This window comes from Cervus elaphus, chromosome 28 (assembly GCF_910594005.1).
Source record: "Cervus elaphus chromosome 28, mCerEla1.1, whole genome shotgun sequence".
Classification (NCBI taxonomy): domain Eukaryota; kingdom Metazoa; phylum Chordata; class Mammalia; order Artiodactyla; family Cervidae; genus Cervus; species Cervus elaphus.
In genome coordinates, this window is record NC_057842.1 from 50478263 (window position 1) to 50501585 (window position 23323).

At 34.0% G+C, this 23323-nt stretch overlaps 1 protein-coding gene across 2 annotated transcripts in view; it reads left to right on the forward strand.

The window, feature by feature from the left end:
* The window catches only part of ASCC3 (activating signal cointegrator 1 complex subunit 3), a 324079-nt gene that overhangs the window by 64117 nt on the left and 236639 nt on the right, over positions 1–23323 (forward strand). For both annotated transcript variants that reach the window (XM_043890243.1, XM_043890244.1), the window contains exons 6-8: positions 4882–5086; positions 5768–5909; positions 6482–6607. In XM_043890243.1, the coding sequence (XP_043746178.1) occupies positions 4882–5086; positions 5768–5909; positions 6482–6607 (473 nt within the window). The remainder of the gene's footprint in view (positions 1–4881; positions 5087–5767; positions 5910–6481; positions 6608–23323) is intronic.

The window sequence follows — 23323 nt, forward strand, 5'->3', positions numbered from 1 at the left end:
TTATAAACAGCCTTGCTTTAAAAGGACTCTCACCTGTTAAACCATGCTTCAGCCAGGCATTGCAATAAGCCAGCAGAACTGAGTGTTTAAAGTGGGTATCTGCCAGAAGAAAAGGAATGAATTTAAATATCCAGTCTTGCAATGTAATTTCTGAGAATTTGGTGTTCATTTTTTCAGTCTTTAAAGTGTTGATTCTTACTGACCCCACCTTTCATTAGTTCTAATTTATTAACAAAACTTCAAAATATGTTCAGCATATGTATTTTTTAAAGAAAGCTGTAGGTGATGAGTGAATGTCATTTTTCAGTTTCAATATGGTCATTTTTGTATAACACAAACTTTGTTCTACTAGGATAACTTTTAAGAAGCAGCACACTTTTTTAACCTAAAACCACATATTAAATTTGAATTATTAAAGATTTTTTGAGCCTTCAGTTTGCCCTGAAATATTTTCTACTCTTCTCAGTTGGCATTTACTCTTTTAGTCTATGCTAGGTTGTTATTAATGTTGCTACTAATGAAGAATATAATTATAACCATCAAAAATTTGGGACATTTAAACAGACTAACTTCTTCTAAGGACTGTGGTGAAAGAAACTGACAATGAGCATATATTAAAGATTTTTTTAAATAGAGTTTTTTGTATAATTGCATGAAAAATGATTCTCCTTAATTTCTTTTTCTGAGGAGTGGGGGAAGGAAATACTCATGAAGAAAAGAATCATTTGACTCGTTACTTTATCTCTGTTCTCATCCATTTATGTATTTTGATATCATTTTGTATTAATGATCCTTCAAAATTCTCTTAAAACTACCAAATTGTTCCATTCTTTATTAAGTTACCTTAGTAAGACAGTCACGTCCTATTCTTTTCTCTGTTCCACAAAATCATGGTCTTAGAGAGCAGTGTGATGGTTCAGATGGTAAAGAATTTGCCTGTAATGCAGGAGACGTGGGTTTGATCCCTGGGTTGGGAAGATCCCGAATGGCCACCCACTCCAGTATTCTTGCCTGGAGACTCCCATGGACAGAGGAGCCTGGTGGGCTATAGCCCCTGGGGTTGCAAAGAGTCAGACATGGCTGAGTGACTTTTCACCTTCAGAGAGCAGTAGCCTTTTGCCATTCAGCGTTTTCTATCTTTTATACTGATTTTCTTTGAATCTTCATGTATGTATGTATATATGTGTGTGTGTATATATATGTATATACACACACATCCTACTTTATCTCTGTTCTTATAACCAGGAAATAGAAGGTAGGCTAGAAGTGAGTGAGAATAGTGTACTAACTGCTAAGTTGATAGTTATAAATTGAATTCTGTTTTGGGGGCTATTGTGGCAAATGTTTAGTATAGGGTGTATCATAAAATAAAAATTAAGTTAGCTTATGCTGTCAAATGACACTATTTTGAGTAGTTATAGAAGACTGTCTGTCATCATAGCATTTTAAAAGGATACAAGCTCTACATGTTCTTCAGTAAAGTTCTGTATTAGAGTTGCTGTTAAGCTTATTCATTTCATTTCTGCTTGTCAGTCTCCAGTTAGCTGAACTCATCAAAGAGAATAATACACTTAAGCATTTGTGCTTAATAACTTGATTTTAAAAGTCGCTTATTATGTTCAATCTTATGGGATTTCAGTATATTCTGACTGAGGCCTTTTAAAGCTATTAATAAGGTAAATATAGTTCCTTCTTAATATTTTAACTTTCTTATTTTGATGATCACAGATGTGTCCCATAGTATTTTGTACCTGTCACATTTGTTTAAAATATTAATGATGTTAGCATAAAATATGTCACCCAAAGACCCCTTCAAAAGCAGAGACATCACTTTGCCATCAAAGGTCCATACAGTCGAAGCTGTGGTTTTTCCGGTAGTCATGTATGGATGAGAGTTGGACCACAAAGATTGAGCGCTGCAGAGCCGATGCTTTCTAACTGTGGTGTTGGAAAAGACCCTTGTGAGTCCCTGGGACTGCAAGGAGATCAAGCCAGTCAATCCTAAAGGAAATCAACCCTGAATATTCATTGAAAGAACTGATGCTGAAGCTCCAATACTTTGGCCACCTGATGCGATGAACCAACTCATTGGAAAAGACCCTGATGCTGGGAAAGGTTGAAGGCAGGAGGAGAAGGGAATGGCAGAAGATGAGATGATTAGATAGCATCACTGACTCAATGGACATGAATTTGAGCAGACTCCAGGAAATACTGGAGGACAGAGGAGCCTGGCCTGCTGCAATCCATTGGATTGCGAAGAATCAGACACAACTTAGTAACTGAACAATACCCAGAGAATTTAGTTTCACGTACACAGCCTTTAACATTCATTTATAGTAATAAGTTTATGGCATTATTCATATTTTTGAAAATCTGCTTAATATCTCTGTCCTTGAGCATGTGACTGTGCAAATAGGTTAATTTTTTTTTCATATTTCAGAGTACATTAGAAAACTGGCAGTATGCTGCTTTCTTCTTCTAATACTAGAGTTTCTTGGTTATAAATTCAATCATTATAATAGATAAATAAGTTTTACTTACAAAGCAAAATATGTAAGACTTAGAAAAATACTTTTCTCAGAACCATAAAATACAGTTCCAATATAGGTAAGATTATATCTTATTTCATAATTTTCAGATGTAACTTTTATTTCTCACTTTCCTTTTTGAGACTTATGGTGGTTTATACACAGGGGTTATTTCATGTGGTTGAGAGTTAAAATGACTTATTCAAAATCATGTAATGAGATAATGACACATGCCTGAGAATTGTGAAAATTTGACTTAGAGTGAATTAGAAAGCTAAATTCCCCCTCTTGATGCTATGTTTAAATCCTTCCTTGTTTTGTATTGGGTCTTGGAACTTGATAAAATAACTTGCACTGTGCATCTTCAGAGTGTGGACCAATTTCATTCTTCATTGTTTTTCTAGCCTACCAGCAGTGCCTGGGACCTAGTAGGTCCTTAAAACAGTAAGCTTGTATTGACTTGGATTGCTTTCAGTGACATTCCTGTCAATTAGGGCTGCAGTGAGCCAGGATACTATTTCTTAGAAAGATTTAATTAAACACAGAAGGTATTCCTTGTAGAACATTTTTCCTGAATATTGAGTTGACCAACCACAGGTTTAATTCTCCCTTGTAAACATTAAGCTTTGATTGACCTGATTCCCCTTAAGTGGTTCTAGACTTCTTCCATTTTTTAAAGCAGCTGTATTTCCCAAATCAAAACTACAAGGAGGTATCACCTTACACCAGTCAAAATGACCATCATTAACCAGTTGACAAATAATAAATGCTGGAAATGGAGCCATCCTACCTTGTTGGTAGAAATATAAACTGGTGTAGCTACTATGGAGTACTATATGGAGGTTCCTTAAAAAGCTAAAAATTGGGAATTCCCTGGCAGTTCAGTGGTTAGGTGTTTATACTTCAGGGGGCACGAGTTTGATCCCTGGTTGGGGAACTAGATCCCTCAAGCCATGTGGTGTGCCCTCCCCCACCAAAAATAAATAAATAAAAATAGATTTACCAGATGGTCCTGCAATCCCACTCCTGGGCATATGTCTGGATATCTGGATAACTCTAATTTGAAAATATATGTGCACCCCAGTGTTCGTAGCTGCACTATTTACAATAGGCAAGACATGGAACCAACCTGAGTGTCCCACTGACAAGTGATTGGATAGAGAAGATGTGTTATGTGTATATAGTAGACTATTACTCTGCCATAAAAATGAATGATATAATGCCATTTACACCAACATGGATGGACCTAGAGATTATCATATTGAGTGAAATAAATCAGACAGAGAAAGACAAATATCATATGATATCTTATATGTGGAATCTAAAAATAGGATACAGGTGAGCTTATTTACAAATCAGAAGTAGACTCATAGACATAGAAACAAATTTATGATTACCAAAGGGGATGGGGAAGAGATAAAATTAGGAGTTTGGAATTAACATATACATATATACATAGTAATGTATATAAAATTCCAAACAAGGACCTACTGTACATAAACATATACTGTATATAAACATATCTATAAACATAACTATAAACATAAACACACATATAAACACATATATATATACTGTATATAAACATATGCTGAATATAAATATGTATGCAGTGTTGTATATAAAATCCCAAACAAAGACCTACTGTATAGCACAGAGAACTATACTTAATATTTGTAATAACCTATAATGGAAAAGAATCTAGAAAAGCATATGTATATATATACACACACCTGAATCACTTTGCTGTACATCTGAAATTAACGCAACATTTTATATTAACTATACTTGAGTTTAAAAAATGGTTAAAAAACCCTGCATTTCCATGAAAAGGTGGATCATACTTAATTTGCTTTAGTCATCTTCTAAATATATCCTGAGCTGTATTTTATTTTTATTTTACTTTATTTCATGTATAAATTAGTAGTGACATATAGACAGTTTAACAGAGTGAGACCTATTATATGGGAAAAAGTTAAATCTTATATATATGTAAAGAATATCTTTATTTTATTATGTTAACAGTAAATACTGATTAGTATTGGTAATTATTTTGAAATAATTTAGATTATTTCAAAATTATGAAATAGAATTTTTAGGTTCCTGATGTTATATCTAAGAATTTATATTAGTCTGTAGAAAAACAATATCTTCTGACTTTTTCTAAGCTAGGATATTATATCATTTAGAAACTGTGACTTAGAAAAACTCTCCTTAGAACATGTAATTAAATGTGCCACTTAAAAAAAATGAATTCTTAGAGCATTGAGTAGCTTATGTTTTGATAAAGAGGAAAACTGGTTTTCATAAAGGTTAAACTTGTAAAAATATGGATCTTAAATTTGCCTTGCAGACAATTGCAAAAAAATTTTAGGAGAAAATGCTAAACCTAATTACGGTTGTCAAGTCACTATTCAGTCTGAACAAGAGAAGCAGTTAATGAAACAGTATCGCCGGGAAGAAAAAAGAATTGCCAGACGAGAAAAAAAGGCCGGAGAAGATGGAGAAACTGCAGAAGGACCCCTGTGCTTTGATCCTAAGGAACTGCGGATACACAGGTAATAAAAACCAGACGTTGAAAACTGCTTGTTCTGTAGTTGCTGCTTTTATGTATCATTATAATTGTTTAGTTTAGTTTTAACAACTTGGATGATTCTTCTAGTCATATTTTCTTACAAGAATAGAATTTTGTTGTATGAAAACCTAATTTTCTAGGATAAGAAAGCAGTGATCTGCTTAATTAGAATATTCTTGGTTGCATCCACAGAGGTGAGAGATTTAGGTGCTGTGCTTTATGAAGCATACACAAATTTGTTTTGAGACCTTTTTCTTTCCTACCTTAATGAATGCTTTTTCCCATGTTGTTGAGAAATAGAAAGGAGGCAAATGAAATAAAGTCATTATTATACATGGTATTTAAATATTGAAACCCAATTTAAAAAGGAACTTATTTATACTTTGTTAAATATCTTTGGATTGTGAAAAAGAAATTTATAATAAAAAACATTAAGTCAAACTTATCAGATGATGTTATCTAAATATAGGACCTGAAAATGTATTGACACTTATGTGATTACACGGAAAATTTCAGGCTTGCTAATAACTTTGTGTCGTTTAATTTCTTCTCTTTTGTAATTGAAGACTACATGAAATAGTTATTATAGTGACTTTGTTTTAGTATATGCTTTCTATTGTGAGATAAAAATGACAGATTTAGCCTATTATTTTTGTATTTACAGAGAGCAGGCACTCATGAACGCTAGAAACGTTCCAATTCTGAGCAGGCAGAGAGACACAGATGTTGAAAAAATACGTTATCCCCATGTTTATGATTCCCAGGCTGAAGCCATGAGAACATCAGCATTCATTGCTGGTGCAAAGGTATGTCATTGGTATATGACCACTTTTGGATAACATGTCTGTTCTAGAGATATGACACATAGATTTTTCCCTGTTTCATTTTACTATGCTAAATTGTATATTTGAATATTGAAGAAAATGAGATAGTGCAGTTTATGTGAAGTTCTTAGCACATAGTAGGTATTCAAAACATATTTGTTCTCCTCCCTTTCATTATCTGTACAACTTGTGTTTTTGAGTTTTAGCAGTTGTACCACTTTTTAACTAAACCTTACAAGGTGTATTGCATGTTTTCCCTGGCTGCGTAACTACGTTTATCTTCAGGAATACCACGTAATTACTGTGTGCTTAAAATTCATCAGTGTAATATGGTTTGTGTGTTATATATGAGATATCTGATTCATGAATGCTTTTTGTATATGTATGTGTGGTTTTTTTTGTTTGTTTTTGTTTTCCTTTAGCTACGTTTATTTGCTAATGCAATGTCATGAAACCAATAGCATTTTCCCCTCTCTCTTTAACTAAAGAATCTTTATCAGAGACATTATTCTATTTCGTATTATTATTGGATTTTTAATTTTTAATGTTTATAGATGATTTTACCAGAAGGAATCCAAAGAGAGAACAACAAGATATATGAAGAAGTAAAGATTCCTTATAGTGAACCAATGCCAATTGGCTTTGAGGAAAAACCAGTTTATATCCAAGACTTAGATGAGGTAAGATTTTCATTTTGCGAAGTTGATTGTTTTGATGCTTGGTATGATTTTGAATGCATTTGTATTGGAAAAATTATTTTTAAAAGTTGGTTAATACAATAAAGAGATACATGCAGTTGGTTACTAATGAAATAGGGGAGTTTAAATTAAAAAAACATATATACATATATTTCTTCACACATTGAATATATTTACATATATTTTGTGTATATATTTCTATAATTGTGTTTATTTTAGCTATTTTTACCTATTTTAAGCTACTCTTACCTTATGTAAGCTGACTCAAGTACGTTGTTTTAAAGGATTCATGTATTGTATTGACATATGAAATGGTCAGCCTATAATAAAATAGAATATTATTTGAGGATAGGACCAAATTCTAAACTAATTAACTTTCCCTCAGCTTTTAAATTTTGAATAATTGCAGCCCTATGGAAAAGATGCATGAATAGTACTATTCTTATTCCCTTTTGTTTTGATTTACCATTAGTTAAAATTTTGCTATAATTGCTTTATCTCAGAATAAAATATTTTTTCATTTAAAGTACATATATTATTTAAGGTTAGCTTTTTCATCACCAAAGTGAAGTTGCTTTATTTTTGTATATGAGTATTATGAAATCATTCAGAAATATCAAATAATATAGGCATACAAAAGAAGCAGCATAAGGAGTAACTACAGCCAACCAAAATTAGCTCCATTCTATACATATTGGTGCATATGTGTTTTGATTTTACAAAAATAGAATTGTATTCATACATACTTTTTTTCTGTGTTTATATATATATATATATACACACTTACATACATCTTTCTATGTCAATAGACATATTTTTACGAGATTATTTTAAATCACTATGTGATATTCCAACTTATGTCTTCATTACTTTTACACCAATTTCTTATTGTTGGAATTTTAAGTTGTTTCCTGTAAGTTTTTATAGTAGACTAAAATCGTCATTAAAGCTTATATTAGTGGGTTTCAGCCTTGGTGTCAAAATTACTGTAGAATTTTTTCAAGATCCAAATGCTTTGATCCCTATTAAATCATAATCTCTTGGGTGGGATCATTATATCTATATTTTGAAGATGATTTTTAGAGCTCTATAGGTGATTCTGAAATGCAGGCAAGGCTGAAAGCCTGTAGAATTAAATAGTTATATATATAATTATTTTTAAACCCTACCAATCATTATAAGGATTATCATCATGAAGATTTATTTAGTTTTAGATAGCAAATATTAACTTTTTTTCATGTAAAAGCATCGTTGACATTCATTGTCTTTATAATGAATGGACCAGGCTTCTTTTTCTCTCAAACTTTTTTCCAAATAAATACTTTGTTCACTTTAATGTAGATTATAGGAGTAAAAGAGATTTCTATTTCTGAATGGGTTCTTTCCATCTGCAGCCCTAAGGTCTCTTTGCCATGTAGCCTAACACACTTATAGGTTCCCTGGATTAGGATGTGGCCATCATTGGGGATCATTATCCTCTCTACCACGCGAGATGTGGATGACCACAATTTAGCTTTTCACCTGTTGACAGACATCTGTGTTGTTTACAGATTTTGGCTGTTATGAATTCTGTGAGTCTATTTGAGCTGCCCTAAGCACAGACTAGGTGGCTTAAAGAACAGACATTTGCTTTTTCACAGTCCTGGAGGCTCAAAGTCCCAGGCCAAGGTGCCGACAGTTTTGTTTTCTGGTTGAGGACTCTTTTCCTGGATTGTAGCCCATGGTCTTCTCTCTGTGTCCTCGTGGACTCATGTGGCCTCTTCTCTATGTGTCTAGAGACTTCTGGTGTCTTTTCTGCTTCTCATCAGGACACCAGGCCTATTTACTGGATTAGGGTCTCATTCAGATGACCTCAGAACCCTAAAGGTTCTGTCTCCAAATATGGTCACTTTGGGAGTTAGGGCTTTAGTTTATAAACTTCGGAATACATAATTTCATCCATAATGTGGAAATAACTGCTCCAGATATTGGTGAACAGATTTTTTTTTTTTGTGTACAGATTTTTGTACGAATGTAAGTTTTCATTTCTCTGGGTTAAATATCCAAGAATGCAATTACTCAGTCATATTATAATTACTTGTTTAGTTTTCTAAGAAACTACCATAATTTTTTCCCAAAGTATCATTTTATTTACACAACAGTAATCCAGTGTGATCTAGTTTCTCTACATATTCACCAGCATTTGGTGGGTATCAGTTTTTAAAATTTTTATTTTAGCCATTTTAATTTTATATATTACTTGTATTTTTCTTCTTGTGGCTTAAATGTGCACTTTCACAAGGGGCAATAATTGGGGAATACTACGTTCAAATGCAGTGTCATAAGTACATAAGTAAACTCTTTGATGTCTTAGCAGTGTAGATAATGATCCCAACTAGATGCTGTTACTGTGGATATTAATATAGAGCTCAGGAAAAAATATAGATGTTAACAGACTGTTAGTTTAGTTAAATGCATCTGTTAGTTTGGATCTTTTTTAAAAGGCAGGATCTTTATGTATCAGGAGAAATGCTCTTGAAGATGTTATCTTTCTCTTTTCACTGAGATCATAATTGGATTCTGCTCCTGACAGTCCTGTGGAACAATAGATAAAATGCTTTTATGTCCTTTCGTTGACTGCATGTTGCATCAGATAAATTTGTCCTGTCTTTCTTGTCTTCTTAAAATACTTCTGTAATTTGATTAAAAAGATAAGGATAATTTAAAAATTCTAAAATGATGTGCAAAATTGCTGTTAATGCTCTTAAATGGGTTTTGTACTTTCTTGGAGAGGGAATAATCCAAAAAAAAACCAAAAAAATCATTAGATGGGCTTCTGTATTAGATAGAACTCACTCATTTGGAAGTTAGAGAAATGAAACTCAAAATACCTTTTAGCAATGAAGACAAACTGTTGGCTTTTCTAACCAAAATATCTGGGAATAAAGCTGCCTATGCATTCAGATGGATATAGAAGTTCACATGATGTCATCAGATCTTTTCCTCTATCTTCATCTCTCTCTCTCTCTCTCTCTCTGTCTTTCTTTATTTCCTTCTCTTTCCCTTCTCCCTTATCTTCTCCTCCCTGTCTTTTACCCTCTATTCCCCTCCTTTTATTTCTCTGGTTCTTTTTATCCCGACTCTCAGATACATACTTTTTACATGTAATCAGGGAAGAACATAAGACAGCAACTCCAGGCTTTCCTCTCCCCTCATTCTGAAAGCAAGAGGCTTTTCCCCATTAAAACAAAACAAAACAAAAAAACTCCTGGGATGAGCTCTTATCTTCTTGACTTGTGTCACCAGTTCATTTCTGAACTACTTTCCCCGTGGTAGGAGTGTGGGATTCTTAATTGACTATGCCTGCTCACTTGAGTTTCCTCACCCTCAGCCCTCTGTGAGCCATCAGGAGTCAAAGAGGAGTTTCCCAAAGGGAAGATAAGGCTGTTATCTTTAAAAAGGAGCATGTGAAAGATGCCAAGCAGACAGAACTGTGTCTTTGATATTTTGATGAAAGAGTGAGGTTTGCTTTTTTGTTGGTGTTAAATCAGTTGACTACTATCTGTTTCCACAGGTGGGAGTTACAGTTTTTAAACAGCCAATAGAGTGTTATTTGGCAGAATCAGAATACTGATCCAAATATACTATTTAGTTTGGAAAAGTAATGTAAAAGATGCATATAATGTTTTGTTTGAGAAGTTAAGAAAGTTGAATCCTATAAAATCTCAATGTAGAGAGTTTGAGTGTGACCCCAGATTATTGAATCCCATGTTTACAGGCTCAGTCCTGAGGGAAATTATAAACAGGGTATTATCTCTGATCTTAAGTTACTCCATGTAGTGTATCTGACCCACACCATTCCTATGGAAGTGATTAATACAGTAGGGGTATGTTGTGCAGATTTCTATGGCAGCACAGAGAAAGCAGATTAGCAAATTCACAGAAGTCTTCATGGAGGTCATTGAGGGCATAGGATTTTGCCAGATAGACAAAGGAGGTGGTGGGGGGTGTATCATAGGCAAAGGATGCTCCATGAAACAGTATGTGACTTTTTGTAAACATGTATTTCAGTATTATTAGTATGCAAGCTACATATGTAACATGGCAGCAAATTAGTCTAAAAAGAGACTTACTAGTGCACATGAAGGACTTTGCAAACCATACATAGTAAGTTTAAATTCATTATTATGGGAAATGCTACTTCTTAAAAATAAAAGTAAATGATCAGATATTTTTTCACTTACAGAGATTACTCTGGTTGCAGTAAAAAAAAAAAAACTGATGGTTGAGAGTAGAGTTGCTGCAATAATTAAAGGGAGAAATGCTGTGTGCCTGAATGAAGAAAGTGGAGCCTATGTAGAAAGTGGGACAACGGAGAGTAGATAGCTGCTAGTTAAATGTTAGTAAATGTTAGTTTAGAAGTTGTATAACATCTGATGACAGGTTAAATGACAGCGGATGAAGCAGAGAGAAGAAACTGAAATGATATCCGGGGCAACATGGGTGAGTGCTGGTGTCATTTATTAAGATGAGAAACAGAAGAAGAGGAGCAGGCTGCGTGTGTTATGTCCGGGAGGTCACATGTTGATGAAGACTGAAGCTGTGAATCCAGGTGGACGAGCTTGAATCGTGGCTCCCCATGTTCTAGCTGAAAGACTGGGGCCAAGTTACTCTCTGAGATCCAGTGTGTCCCTTGTAAAATTGGGGTGATAGTACCTACCTCATCGTTTTATTGTGAGGCTTAAATCAGTTCAGTTCAGTTGAGTTCAGTTGCTCAGTCATGTCTGACTGTTTGCGACCCCATGGACTGCAGCACACCAACGCGTGGAGTTTACTCAAACTCACGTTCATTGAGTCAGTGATGCCATCCAACCATCTCATCCTCTGTCATCAAATGAGTTAATATATGTAAAACACTTGGAAGAATTGTGAGTACTTAAGACATTTTAGATAGAATGTTAGCTTAAAATGATAAATGTAAACTGACACTGGTGAGATCAATCTGAGTATGGATAACATGAAAAGACTTAATTGTTTCTCTGGAAATTATATTTATTAAACACATTACTTCTATGTTCATTTATGCTTTTCAGGTATTCTTTCATTACAAGTACATAGTCACTCTATGAAGACATAGGCTCAGTTCAGTTCAGTTCACTCGCTCAGTCGTGTCCGACTCTCTGTGACCCCATGAATTGCAGCACGCCAGGCCTCCCTGTCCATCACCAACTCCCGGAGTCTACCCAAATCCATGTGCATCAAGTCGGTGATGCCATCCAACCATCTCATCCTCTGTCGTCCCCTTCTCCTCCTGCTCCCAGTCCCTCCCAGCATCAGGGTCTTTTCCAATGAGTCAACTCTTCGCATGAGGTAGCCAAAGGACATAGGGTAGTTTCCAATTAACTGATAGAAAATAAATAAACCTGTCATTGTATTTATTGACATTTTTGGTTATCTCAAGACTAAGAGTTTTGGAAAAGGGAAGTAGAATGAGTATAAAAAACTGTTACTTTTCTTGTGGTTTTACTGTGTTCTCTGAGCCTGAAGGGATCCTAAAGCTAAAAGAGTTTATTGACATAGTTTGATTCAATCAAATTACGAAAGCAAGAAAGCTAAAGAGGCATCCAGAAAAACACTTCAGAATGTGAATCATTTTTATGAGATCAATCTGAACAGGAAAAAATGTTACTAAAACCTGGACATACACCCGAATAAAAAGCCTTTTCCGGAAGCATCCCACAGGCTGCTTATTACACTGTCAAGCGTATTACCAGTTTCATCAGCACCATGACCTTGAATTCCTCACTGCTTTTTTTAGAGGTGGTATCAAGAAATAATAACAAAATCTAAAGTTCAGCACTGAGAAGTGAACTTACAATCTTTTTCATACTGATAGAGATCTTATCGAAGAAGATTTCATGAATTTCACCAGGAAGGAAACAATGTGACAAATATTAAATTTCTGATCATTTCAACAAATTATAATTTCCCTTGATACATGTCTCACCTCACCTGGCAATCAAAGAAACATGAGTATTCTGATAATATTTGCTATTATATTTGTCAGATTTTTCAGTACTTATTACCACCAAAACAAACAAATGAACAAACAAATATGTAAAGATAGACACATTCTACATCTGTTGTAAACCCCACAACACATTGTTATTCTTTTTGCTGTTAACAGTCTTTTTTTAAGATATCATTTAAGATGTCTAAATGATAACCAGGAAACGTCCTTACACTTGTGCATCTATCTGCTCTTTTATGCCTTTGTGTAGGGAGATTCAGATTTCCATCTGGTATTCATTTTTTCTAGTGCAAGTCTGCTGGTGATAAATTCTTTCAGTTTTGAATGTCTAAAAAAAAAATCTTTATTTTGTGTTTGTTCTTGAAAGATATTTCATTTGCTGTGAAATTTTAGGTTGATGAGTTTTTTCCCTAGTACTTACAGATGTAGCTGCTTCTTGCAGCTTACAGATGTTGTCTTCTTACTTACATTGTGTCTGATAAGGAACTTGTCCTCATTCTTAATCTTCTTCTCTACATAGTCTTTTTTTTTTTCTGGTTGATTTTTAGATTTTCTTTTCCTCACTGGTTTTAGGTAGTTTGATTATGATGTGACTTTGTGTTAACTTTCTGTTGTTGTATAGGAAATTACCAAGATATTAGTGACTTAAAACATCCATTTATTATCTCAGCGTTCTGGAGGTCCGATTTGGATGGGCTGGACTGGGTTCTCTGTTTGGACATGACTTAGCAACTAAACAAAACAAAAGGATTTTAGGGGTTTTCTGTTTTAGGAGTCAATAAATGTGCAGTATATAAAAATTTGTTCCACGAGATAAGCTTTCCCATAAGAAATGTTTATATATTTTGACTCTCAGCAAACATTTATATGATTAAAAAGTAATATTTACTTGGTATGAAGGTACATTATAGTTCAAATATATGAAATAGCTAAGTCTGATTTGAAGGAGTGAATCTATATTTTCTTTTCTAAAAAAGAATTAATTTTGTCTGTATGCCCTGAACTTTTGTAGGATTGTACTGTAAAGTCTACTGGGAATGCTGCAAACAGCTAACCAGGAAAAGGGCACCAGCTGCTTGAAAAATACCTGCTAAGGAGAGTTATGACTAACATCTGCCTCTAGCTAGGAGTAATTGAACAAAATAACTTTCTTTACAACCTATACTTTATTGATTGTATGGGGAGGAAAATTAGAAGAGAGAAGATTAAAAGCATGACAGCATATTGAGCTACCCCAGAATGATAATGTTAGAACTCAGATGATTTCAAAAGTCTGAAATGTACATGAATTTAAGTTGTGGGAATTTCAAGCTGCTTTAGAAATGAACTTTGTCCATATTTTCCAACATATCTGTGTGTTGTAGTTATGCAGGCCTATCACGGATAGACAGAAATATTGAGTAGGATTGTATTACTACTATAGGGTTTCGTTATTTGTCTTTGAAAATATATGTGAATTGCTTATCTGTCATCAGGAATCATTTCTTGAGTCTTGATTGATGCAAGTCACTGTGCTATGGTGGATATCAAAAGGTTTGGAATTACGATCATGCATTTGAGCAACTAACTATTGCGTTAGGCAATAGAACTGATGGGATTCTCAGCTTTACCTTCTGCACGTTTTGTGATGTGGATCAAGTTACATAACACCTCTGAGTTTCAGTTTCCTTATCAGTCTGTTTATTCTGAGAAGATTACATGTGTCAGCACACAGAAAACGTGTAGCAGCATCTGTGATATATTTTGAAAGATGAGCTACCCAAAATGCAGTGTGGTATTGCAATCCTGACAAGATTCAGGGCATACTTTGAAACTTTCTGTTAAGACATATGGAAAGATGGAATTATTTTGGTATAAGTAACATTAAAATTCCTCAAAGATGAATACTGGGGCTTCCCCAATGGCTTAGCAGTAAAGAATCCACCTGCAATGCAGGAGTCATGGGAGATGCAGGTTTGATCCCTGGGTTGAGAAGATCCCCTGGAGGGGGAAATGGCAACCCACTCCAGTATTCTTCCCTGGGAAATCACATGGGCAGAGGAGCCTGGCTGGGCTACAGTCCATAGGATCACAAAGAGTCAGACACAACTGAGCATAGTACAGCACACAGCAAAGATGAATATTGAAGTAATGTAGAAAATGGCTTTAAATTAATAGAGATAAAGCATAGGAATTTGCATTTTTTTAGTTAATACTGTACGTTTTTTTAGGCACATTATATCACATTATTTAACTGAATCCCCTGTATAAACCCTGAAAGCAAGATGTTTTGGAAAGGACAAGGTTCATTGGATTGAACGGTGCAAATATCAAACAGTGGCTAAATAAACATAGGGTTACCTTGCTTTTTGTATTCTCTGCAAGCTCTTACATTCTTGATAAATTTTAGAGTTGTATGAAAATAATAATTATGTAATTTGAAAGTGTTAGTTGCTCAGTCATGTCCAACTGATTGCAACCCCATGGACTGTAGCCCACCAGCCTCCTCTGTCCGTGGAATTCTCCAGGCAAGAATACTGGAATGGGTTGCCATTCCCTTCTTCAGGAATCTTTCGGACCCATGGATTAACCCCAGGTTTCCTGCATTGCAGGTGAATTCCTTACCATCTGAGCCCTGAGGGAAACCCCAGTAATTATGTAATTTGGGTAGTTTTGAATATATCAGAGGAAATCAATATATGAAGAAATTGTCATGCTTTATTGTATAACTTTCATAATTTCTTCCTTTAAATGTTTTGCTTATCCTTTAAATCTTCACATACTATACAAGAAGTTCAGGTAAAGCGTTTGTCGTACAGGGAGGGTCCCCTTACCTCACTTCTCCCTTCTAATTTGATACATGTTTAAACCAGAGTTTTTCTGAGTAAAATATACTTTAATCTTCTGGAGTAGGTTGTGTTAACTTATGAAAATACTAGATGACTAAGAAAAACTTAATCACTATGTTCGGTGTAGGTAGGAAAAGTTAGGTAGGCTAACAATTCTCAGTCTTGCTTGTTTGCAATAATCACTCGGAGGACTGTTAAGAACTGTCCAGATTACTATTCCCCATCTTAGCAAATAAATGAAGATCTCAAGGGTTGAGAAAAAAGTCAATGCCAAGCAGTGGAATATTTGAATACACACATGTGTGTGCACATTTGTATATTGAACTATTCTAAATAAGTCATTAATACTTTCATTTATATAATGAGTTTTTGCTATATAGTTTTTGTTCTATATTATATGAATTCTTGACTTGACATCATAATAAGTTATTCAAATACTGTAAGGTTAGTTAGGGAAAATAGTTCATTATCCTTCAAAGTGAAGTGAAAGTCACTCAGTCGTGTCCGACTCTTTGCAAACTCATGGACTATGCAGTCCATGGAATTCTCCAAGCCAGAATACTGGAGTGGGTAGCCTTTTCTTTCTCCAGGGGATCTTCCCAACCCAGGGATCGAACCCAGGTCTCCCGCATTGCAGGCATATTTTTTACCAGCTGAGCCACAAAGAGAAGCCGTATCCTTCAAAACACTTCATTTTATGAGGATTCTCTTAATATTACATTTTCTTGTTTAAGGATTATATATTTAAAATGACATCCTTGATTTACTTAATTAGTTTTGGAAAGTTCAAAGTCATTCATACTGTAAAAACATTTTAAATTTTAAATGAAGAAATTACCTATAATTTAATAAATATAACATTTTTGTGAACTTGACTGCATTAAGTGCCTAAATACTTCACCTGCTTTAAAGATTTCAAGCAAGCTAATGAAAGTAATTTCAAAGTTAAGGTCAGAGCTAAAACTGGTTATTATTATAAATACCAGCCAAGAAACTGAAAATGACATTTTCTTTGTGGGACTCCACTGAATTGGACAGAGACTCTTCTGTTGCATTGCCATGGTTAGAGGTATGGCTGTTTATTAGGAGGCAGGCCCCACAATTCTGGTCAAAAAGACTAATACCAATTAAATAATAGTGTCTTACATTTTTAAGGTCTAACACTTTAAAAAAGTGATATCCTGGAGGGCTACTTACAATATATAATGTCAGGATAAATTCATCTCCCTTATGAAAATAATTTATTTCCTTAGTAGAAAATGCCTTATTCTTTGCCTCTAATTTTACTTCTGCTTTAAGCATCTAAAGTTTGTATATGTAATTATAATCCTGGTTTGTGAATCCAGCCCTTGTTTATTCTAGAGATGCAGCCAAACCTACTCAACTCAGACTCAAAACTGAGGTTCCACCGTGTTTTTGTTTTTGCTTTTTTATTTTTGGCCCTGTTGTGTGGCCTGTGTGATCTTAGTCCCCCAACCAGGACTCTAACCCATGCCCCTTGAACTCGGAGTGCAGAGTCTTAACCACTGGACTGCCAGAGAGTTCCCTCTCACTGTCTTTTTGTGCATTGGGAAAGTGCCTCTTGCCACAGCACATTGGTGAAGGTGTTTCAGGACATCTGACCTGCTGAGTGTGCTGGTAGAAACCCACATGTGCGATCACGTGGAATTTGTTATTGTACAGACAGAGTTTTGTCTTTTAGAGTTTCCTCTTGAGATTTTCTTCTCAGTTTTCTCAGTAGTTAAGCCTTAGCACAAACCTGGAAGTAAGGAGGAGACCTTTCCCTTCCGAGAAGACAATGCTCCTTTTTTCTAACGCCCGTTGTGCCTTAAGTTCTCAATTAAAGGTGCTAGTGTTGCTGTTATTCGTTTTTCTTTCCTTGTATTTTTCTCTTCAAGGCTAGTAATAGCTACTTCTTTATCATTTTGTCATCAAGGAGTTCAGTGTATTTAGAAGATCCATCTGTTTATTTAATTGGATTTTTTGGGTTGTTGTCAAATGGACTATCTTCAGGATGAGAGAATTTTTAGAAATTGATACTTAGGGCATATGGAGTATTTTTGGTTACTCTTTTAAATGATGTAAATGCATTCCTTTAAATAATATGAAAGGATTATGAATTATGCATTGTGATTTCTTACTGCTTTTTTGTATGTAATGAAAATTGGCTCAGTTTCATATTAGACAATAACTAACTTACTTGATTTTCACAAAATCTTACAATCTCATTTCCTTCAAAGATTCAATAGAAGATTACCTTCCTGAGGTCTTTTGTTGCTAAGACTTAATTTCCTCTACCCAGATTGTCTGGTTCAAAATGAATTAATATCATAAAACATTAAAACATATAACTCTCTAGTAAAGAGTAACTAATAATGACCATACACTGTCTTTCTTATCTCTTTTTTTCTTTTTACCCCTTATCTCTTAATTAACAGCATTCAGTAATTTTTCAATGTGTTTTCAAGTAGGAGTACAAATTGGAAATTTGGTTTTTGGTAAAGATATAGAACTCTTCATATGACATAATGAAAAACAGAGTGAGTCAGTTACTTTTTATTAATGTAAAACATTGTTTAGAGCTGTTAAGAAAGAAATTATTACTATTTTTAATACATTAAGACAGCATAGACTTAATCTTCCCTTTTTGTTTTTCCTCAAGATAAATATTTTTTTTATGTATAGAGAAAAGCACTTTTGTGGATCTGATTATAAAATCTGTTCTATAAAAAATAATATCTAAAATGTAATATCTAAATTTATAAAACAGAAGGTAAAATTCCTTTATAACCCCAGATCCAGTGAAACAGTTTGATATAGATCATTTCATAGTTTTTTGTATAACAGTTTATATTTAATTAATTATGTTACTGTTCTGTGACATATTTTGTTTTCCCCATTTAGGTGTGTTTTTTTGTAAGAACATATATCTTCCTCATCCTATTTAGGGTTTCCCAGGTGGCTCAGTGCTAAACAATCCACCTGCCAAGCAGGAGATGCAGGTTCAATCCTGGGTTGGGAAGATCACCTGGAGATGGAAATGGCAACCCACTCCAGTCATCTTGCTTGGGAAATCCCATGGACAGAGGAGGCTGGCAGGTTACAGTCCATGAAGTTGCAAAAGAGTCAGACACAACTTAGCGACTAAGCAACAGCATCCTATGTAACTACTGTAATCCATAAAGAATGCATCATGAATTGTTTGTCTTCTGTTTATGTACATTCAAATTGTATTAGCTTTTTCTTAAATTATGAATAATATTTTAGCAGATATCTTTGAGCTTAATCTGGCATTCTTGTTCAGTTAGTGTAACTTAAGTAAATTTTTTGGAAGTGGAATTTTTATGCTAAATGATATGCAAATTTCTGTGTTGATCATTTAAAAGCAACATGTATGATGCATATGAAGACATAAAAATTACAAGAATAATCCAGTTTAAAAAGTCTTAAACACCCAGATCAAAAAACATTCTTAGTGTATTTTGCATTTATTTATTAGTATGGTCATTATTTTCATGACTTTATATTTTTATATTTTATATCTATATATATTTTTATTTTTATAAAATTAAGTTATGCTTGGTTAAAAAAGATCATTATAAGGAACAAAAGTGTAAAAAATAATGAAATCAGTAAACTTCATAAGTTTTTAACTTGGACTTTAAAATCTGAACTTGTTCCAGTCCTTGCTCGGCTACTTCTTGGTCATTTGTCCTAGGGCACAGTCTTCAATTCCTCCATGCCCAGTTTCCCTGTCTTTAAGGATAATAAAAAAAAAGACCTACTTCATGGCTTTTCTTTGGATACTGAGAGAAATAATCCCCTTAAAGCATATAAAGCTAAGCCTCATATGTAGTATGTGCTCAATAGAAATGCTAGCTAACTGGTACTATTATCATTAAATGAACTAGTGAATAATTTACCTGCCAATTTAAATAATAATGAATTTATTATCTTCTGGATTTATCTATAATTCGAGAGTATTAAAAATAACATTTTAGGTTTTGTTTTGTAACGTATACATCTCAGATCTTGCCACAAATATCAGTGTGGGGTTAGCAGCCAGTGAAGCAGTGTACCAGGTCATTAAAGGTTGTGGTGTGCAGGTGTGTAGTAGGAGAGGTGTAGTTGGGGCCTAAGGAACAAACTGGTGGCCTAGGTTCACCTGCTCCACCTTTAGCTCTTCAAGACAGAATATAAGCCCTGATAGCTTGGCACTTGCTGGGCAGAGTTCAGTGCATGATGAACAAGTGGGAGGGTACGTTTGAGATAACAGCAGGGTGTAATTTAGGCTTTGCATTTAATGATATAGATCTGGACTTTTGATGAAGCGATACCATCTTGGGTGAGGTCCCTGATCTAATGTTATAGGTATTAGATACTGTAGGAAGAGAATCTGTTTCTTCTATTCCTAAACTTCTGATAGAGAAGAGCCTTTGAGGAATTCAGCATATGAAGACCAAAAAAGAGAATGTTGAGGAAGACAATGGGAGGAGGGACATATGACTTAATTTAAAGAAACTTCAAGAGAGTAATTCAATTTATTTTAAAATTTTTAAAATTGTTTTGGCCATGCTGCACAGAATGTGGAATCTTAATTCTCCAACCAGGGGCGAACCCATGTCCCCTGCATTGGGAGCACAGAGTCTTTATCACTGGATCATCCTTTATCACTGGGAAGTCCTTCAGTTTTCCTTTTTCTCTGTGTAGGGTAAAGCTCTAGGAATATTGAGAGGAACTTTTTAATATGAAATATTTTTGCAATACTTGAGAGCTCATTTAGGCATCACAACTTAATCAGACCCATCTTTAATTTTTCTATTTTTTTAAGGAAGTCAGTTGTATATCTTTGTGCATGCCTGTTATCTTTTTCTTCTTCTGTAAGTATTATCACATTGTAAAAACTAGAAATCTTTAAATAGCAAATTATCTCTTTAATTTATTCTTGTCCCCTCTCAGCCCAGATTCTTACTTCCTTCTATCACTATATTAGATTGTGAGTATCCTCCTAAAATGTCTACAAGGAAATATGAACATATTTTAATGTTAAATATTAAGCATATACAAATAGTAGATTCTTATTCTGTATTCCCTACTGCTGTCATCTTTTTTGAAAAAATTTTATTGATGTATAGTTGCTTTCCTACCATCTTTGAGAAAAGTAGTGTAATACTGCTGTGCATCTTGCTGTTTTCCATCTTAGTAAACAGAATATATTCCACGGCTAAGCAGTTTATAGTGTGGAATATGGTTTGTAGAAACATGAGAGCAGTGGATTCCAGCGTATAGAGCTTGGACTGACTGTCCTGAGTTGTGATATTTTGAGCCTAAGGCACATGCTATCTAAAAATGGAAGAAACTTAAACTGTGAAAATTATATGTCTTTGGTATCTATATGATTTTTCCTAAATATATGCTGAGATTGATGTTTACTGTTTAAAACTTAAGCTTATGATACATACACTAACTTGGGAGGGATGGCATGATCTTGGCTTCATCTTAGGTACCCAGTGAATGCATTTTAACTGGTAGTACCTACATTTGATTATTATAAACATTTAATGCAGTATGTTTAGTGTACATTTTTGTTCTTCCAGGTAAATCGTATTATACAGAGTATTTTTTTAAAGATAAAACCTGCATTTGACAGCAGTCTGTGTAGCTAGTGTTTGGTGAAGTATATTAGAAACATATACTTTCCATGGATTTGCACATATGAGCCATGTCATTTCTGTGAGATTAGTAGTATGATGAATCCAAAATATGCATAGACAAGTGGATTTAGGATGAAACTTGTAACATTTTCATCTACTGATTATAATGTTTTGAAAATGCATAGTAAAGCTAAAAGGGAAAATGGTACATATTTAGAATGACTATCTGAGCTAAACATAAAGCCTTTATGATAAATTAGCCATGAGTTACTCAGTTTTCTGTTTAAGAGCAAATATTAACATACTAAGAAAAATAATTGCAGTTTAACTTTTTATACTCATTAGCATAAAAAGTCAATACATGAGTTAGGATGTTAAATATTTGGAAGCAATGATTGTTAGTGCCATTTAATTAGACATTAGTGGATGTGTCATGTATAAATAAAATGATGATATTATTATTACATAGTTCAACATTTGAGTAAATTAGAATTTTGATATAGTCACACTTTTCTTCCTTTTTAATCTTTGGTTTTCCTAAGATATTTGTGAATATAATTTGAATATTTTTCAAATCAAGAAATTCCTTATGCATAATGAACTTTAGCTTAATTATCTCATGTTCCAGTAGCTCACAGAATTAATTTGAAGTACATTGAATCTTCTAGTGATATTTTTAAATAAAGTTATGGTTGCTGTCTCTGCACATTCCTTTTATTCTTTTACTGATAAGTTTATTCATGAAAATTGTTTCATTCATTTTTCTAAATTTTAAATAAAAAACAAAAAAAAAAACTTGGGAGAAGGGGGCAGAACATGAGCTGCTTAAATTAATAAATTTTTGTGGGTTTTTTGGGGTAACTTGCTTTTTCTCATCAGCATGTTATATTACTACTAAAGAGTGCATATATGCAACAATATTTTAAGGATTCTTTTGCAGTGGTTTTGAATATAGAGTTATTAACTGGCAAAAATCATTGTATGATGGTATTTTAGACAGCATACGTATTTGGTGGTAATTTGTATTGAAGCTAAAGTAAAATCAGTTCAGGTCTCATCTCTTCCACAGTTTATTAGTGCTGTGGACTTGAGTGAGCTATTTAACTTCTCTTTACGCCTCAGTTTCCTCTGCTTCCCTGCAATCTTTTAGGAAAATCTAGAGATAAAGAGTCTCTACAGTAGTTCAGTCTTCTTAGTCTGGTCATGACCTACTGTTCCATCTGCATCATCTCTGCTGCCCCTTCCTCCCATCTCTGTCACACAACTACTAACTTTTAACAAGTTCTAGGTGTCCTTCTAATACTCTGTTCCTTCTGCCTGAAATAGCTTTCTGCTTACTGAGGCTCTCCCTCAGATGCCTCAGCACGTGGATTGTATCTATAATATAGACAGCTAAACTGACATAATATAATTCTATCACCTTTCCCCCTTTAAACCACAAACTAATGTGTTGTAAGGATCATTTTAGACCTCCCTAACTTTTGTTAAGAGAAAGTATTTATATTTATATAAGTCCTTAGCACAGTAATATTTGCGTAAGTGATCAATACGTGATTGTTGAACAGAATGCGATAAACCTCCGTGTGTAATAAGTTTGTTTGTCAGCATTTTCTTCTGATGGCTTAGTTGACTTCTTGATTGAACTGTAACCTTTAGGAACAAAGGAAATGTTTCTTATTCAAGGTTGAAAATAGGTATTTTTTTTTTTCTACAACTTCTACATATTTTTGCTTAAATCCAGTTTACTGTTCCTTTGGAAGATATTGTGTATGTAGTGTGTATCTTTTTAAGACTTGTACTGTTTTCCCTCATTTACTCAGCTGACTTATCAATCAATAAAAATTTATTCATAGGCCTACTATGTTCCTGGCAACTCATTAAGTACTATGGTAATGCAAAGAGTAATAAAACTGAATTCTTAGTTTTAATCCGGTGGGCCAGATGTACATATAAACAAATTATTTCAGTGTTTGTGGGTAAGGATCATAATGACAATATATAAAGAAGGTTATATGGAATGTCTAGCTGCTGAGAGAAATGGGAGTTTCCTTAAATCTTTTGAATTATGGCAAAATATAAATGCATAAATAATTATGTGTGGAATTGGAGGGGACCAGAGATTACATTTGAACTTAAAGTGATAATGAAGAATTTCTCCAGGCTGGGAAAGGCATTATAAGTAGTGCAAAGGCACAAAAAATGTCCA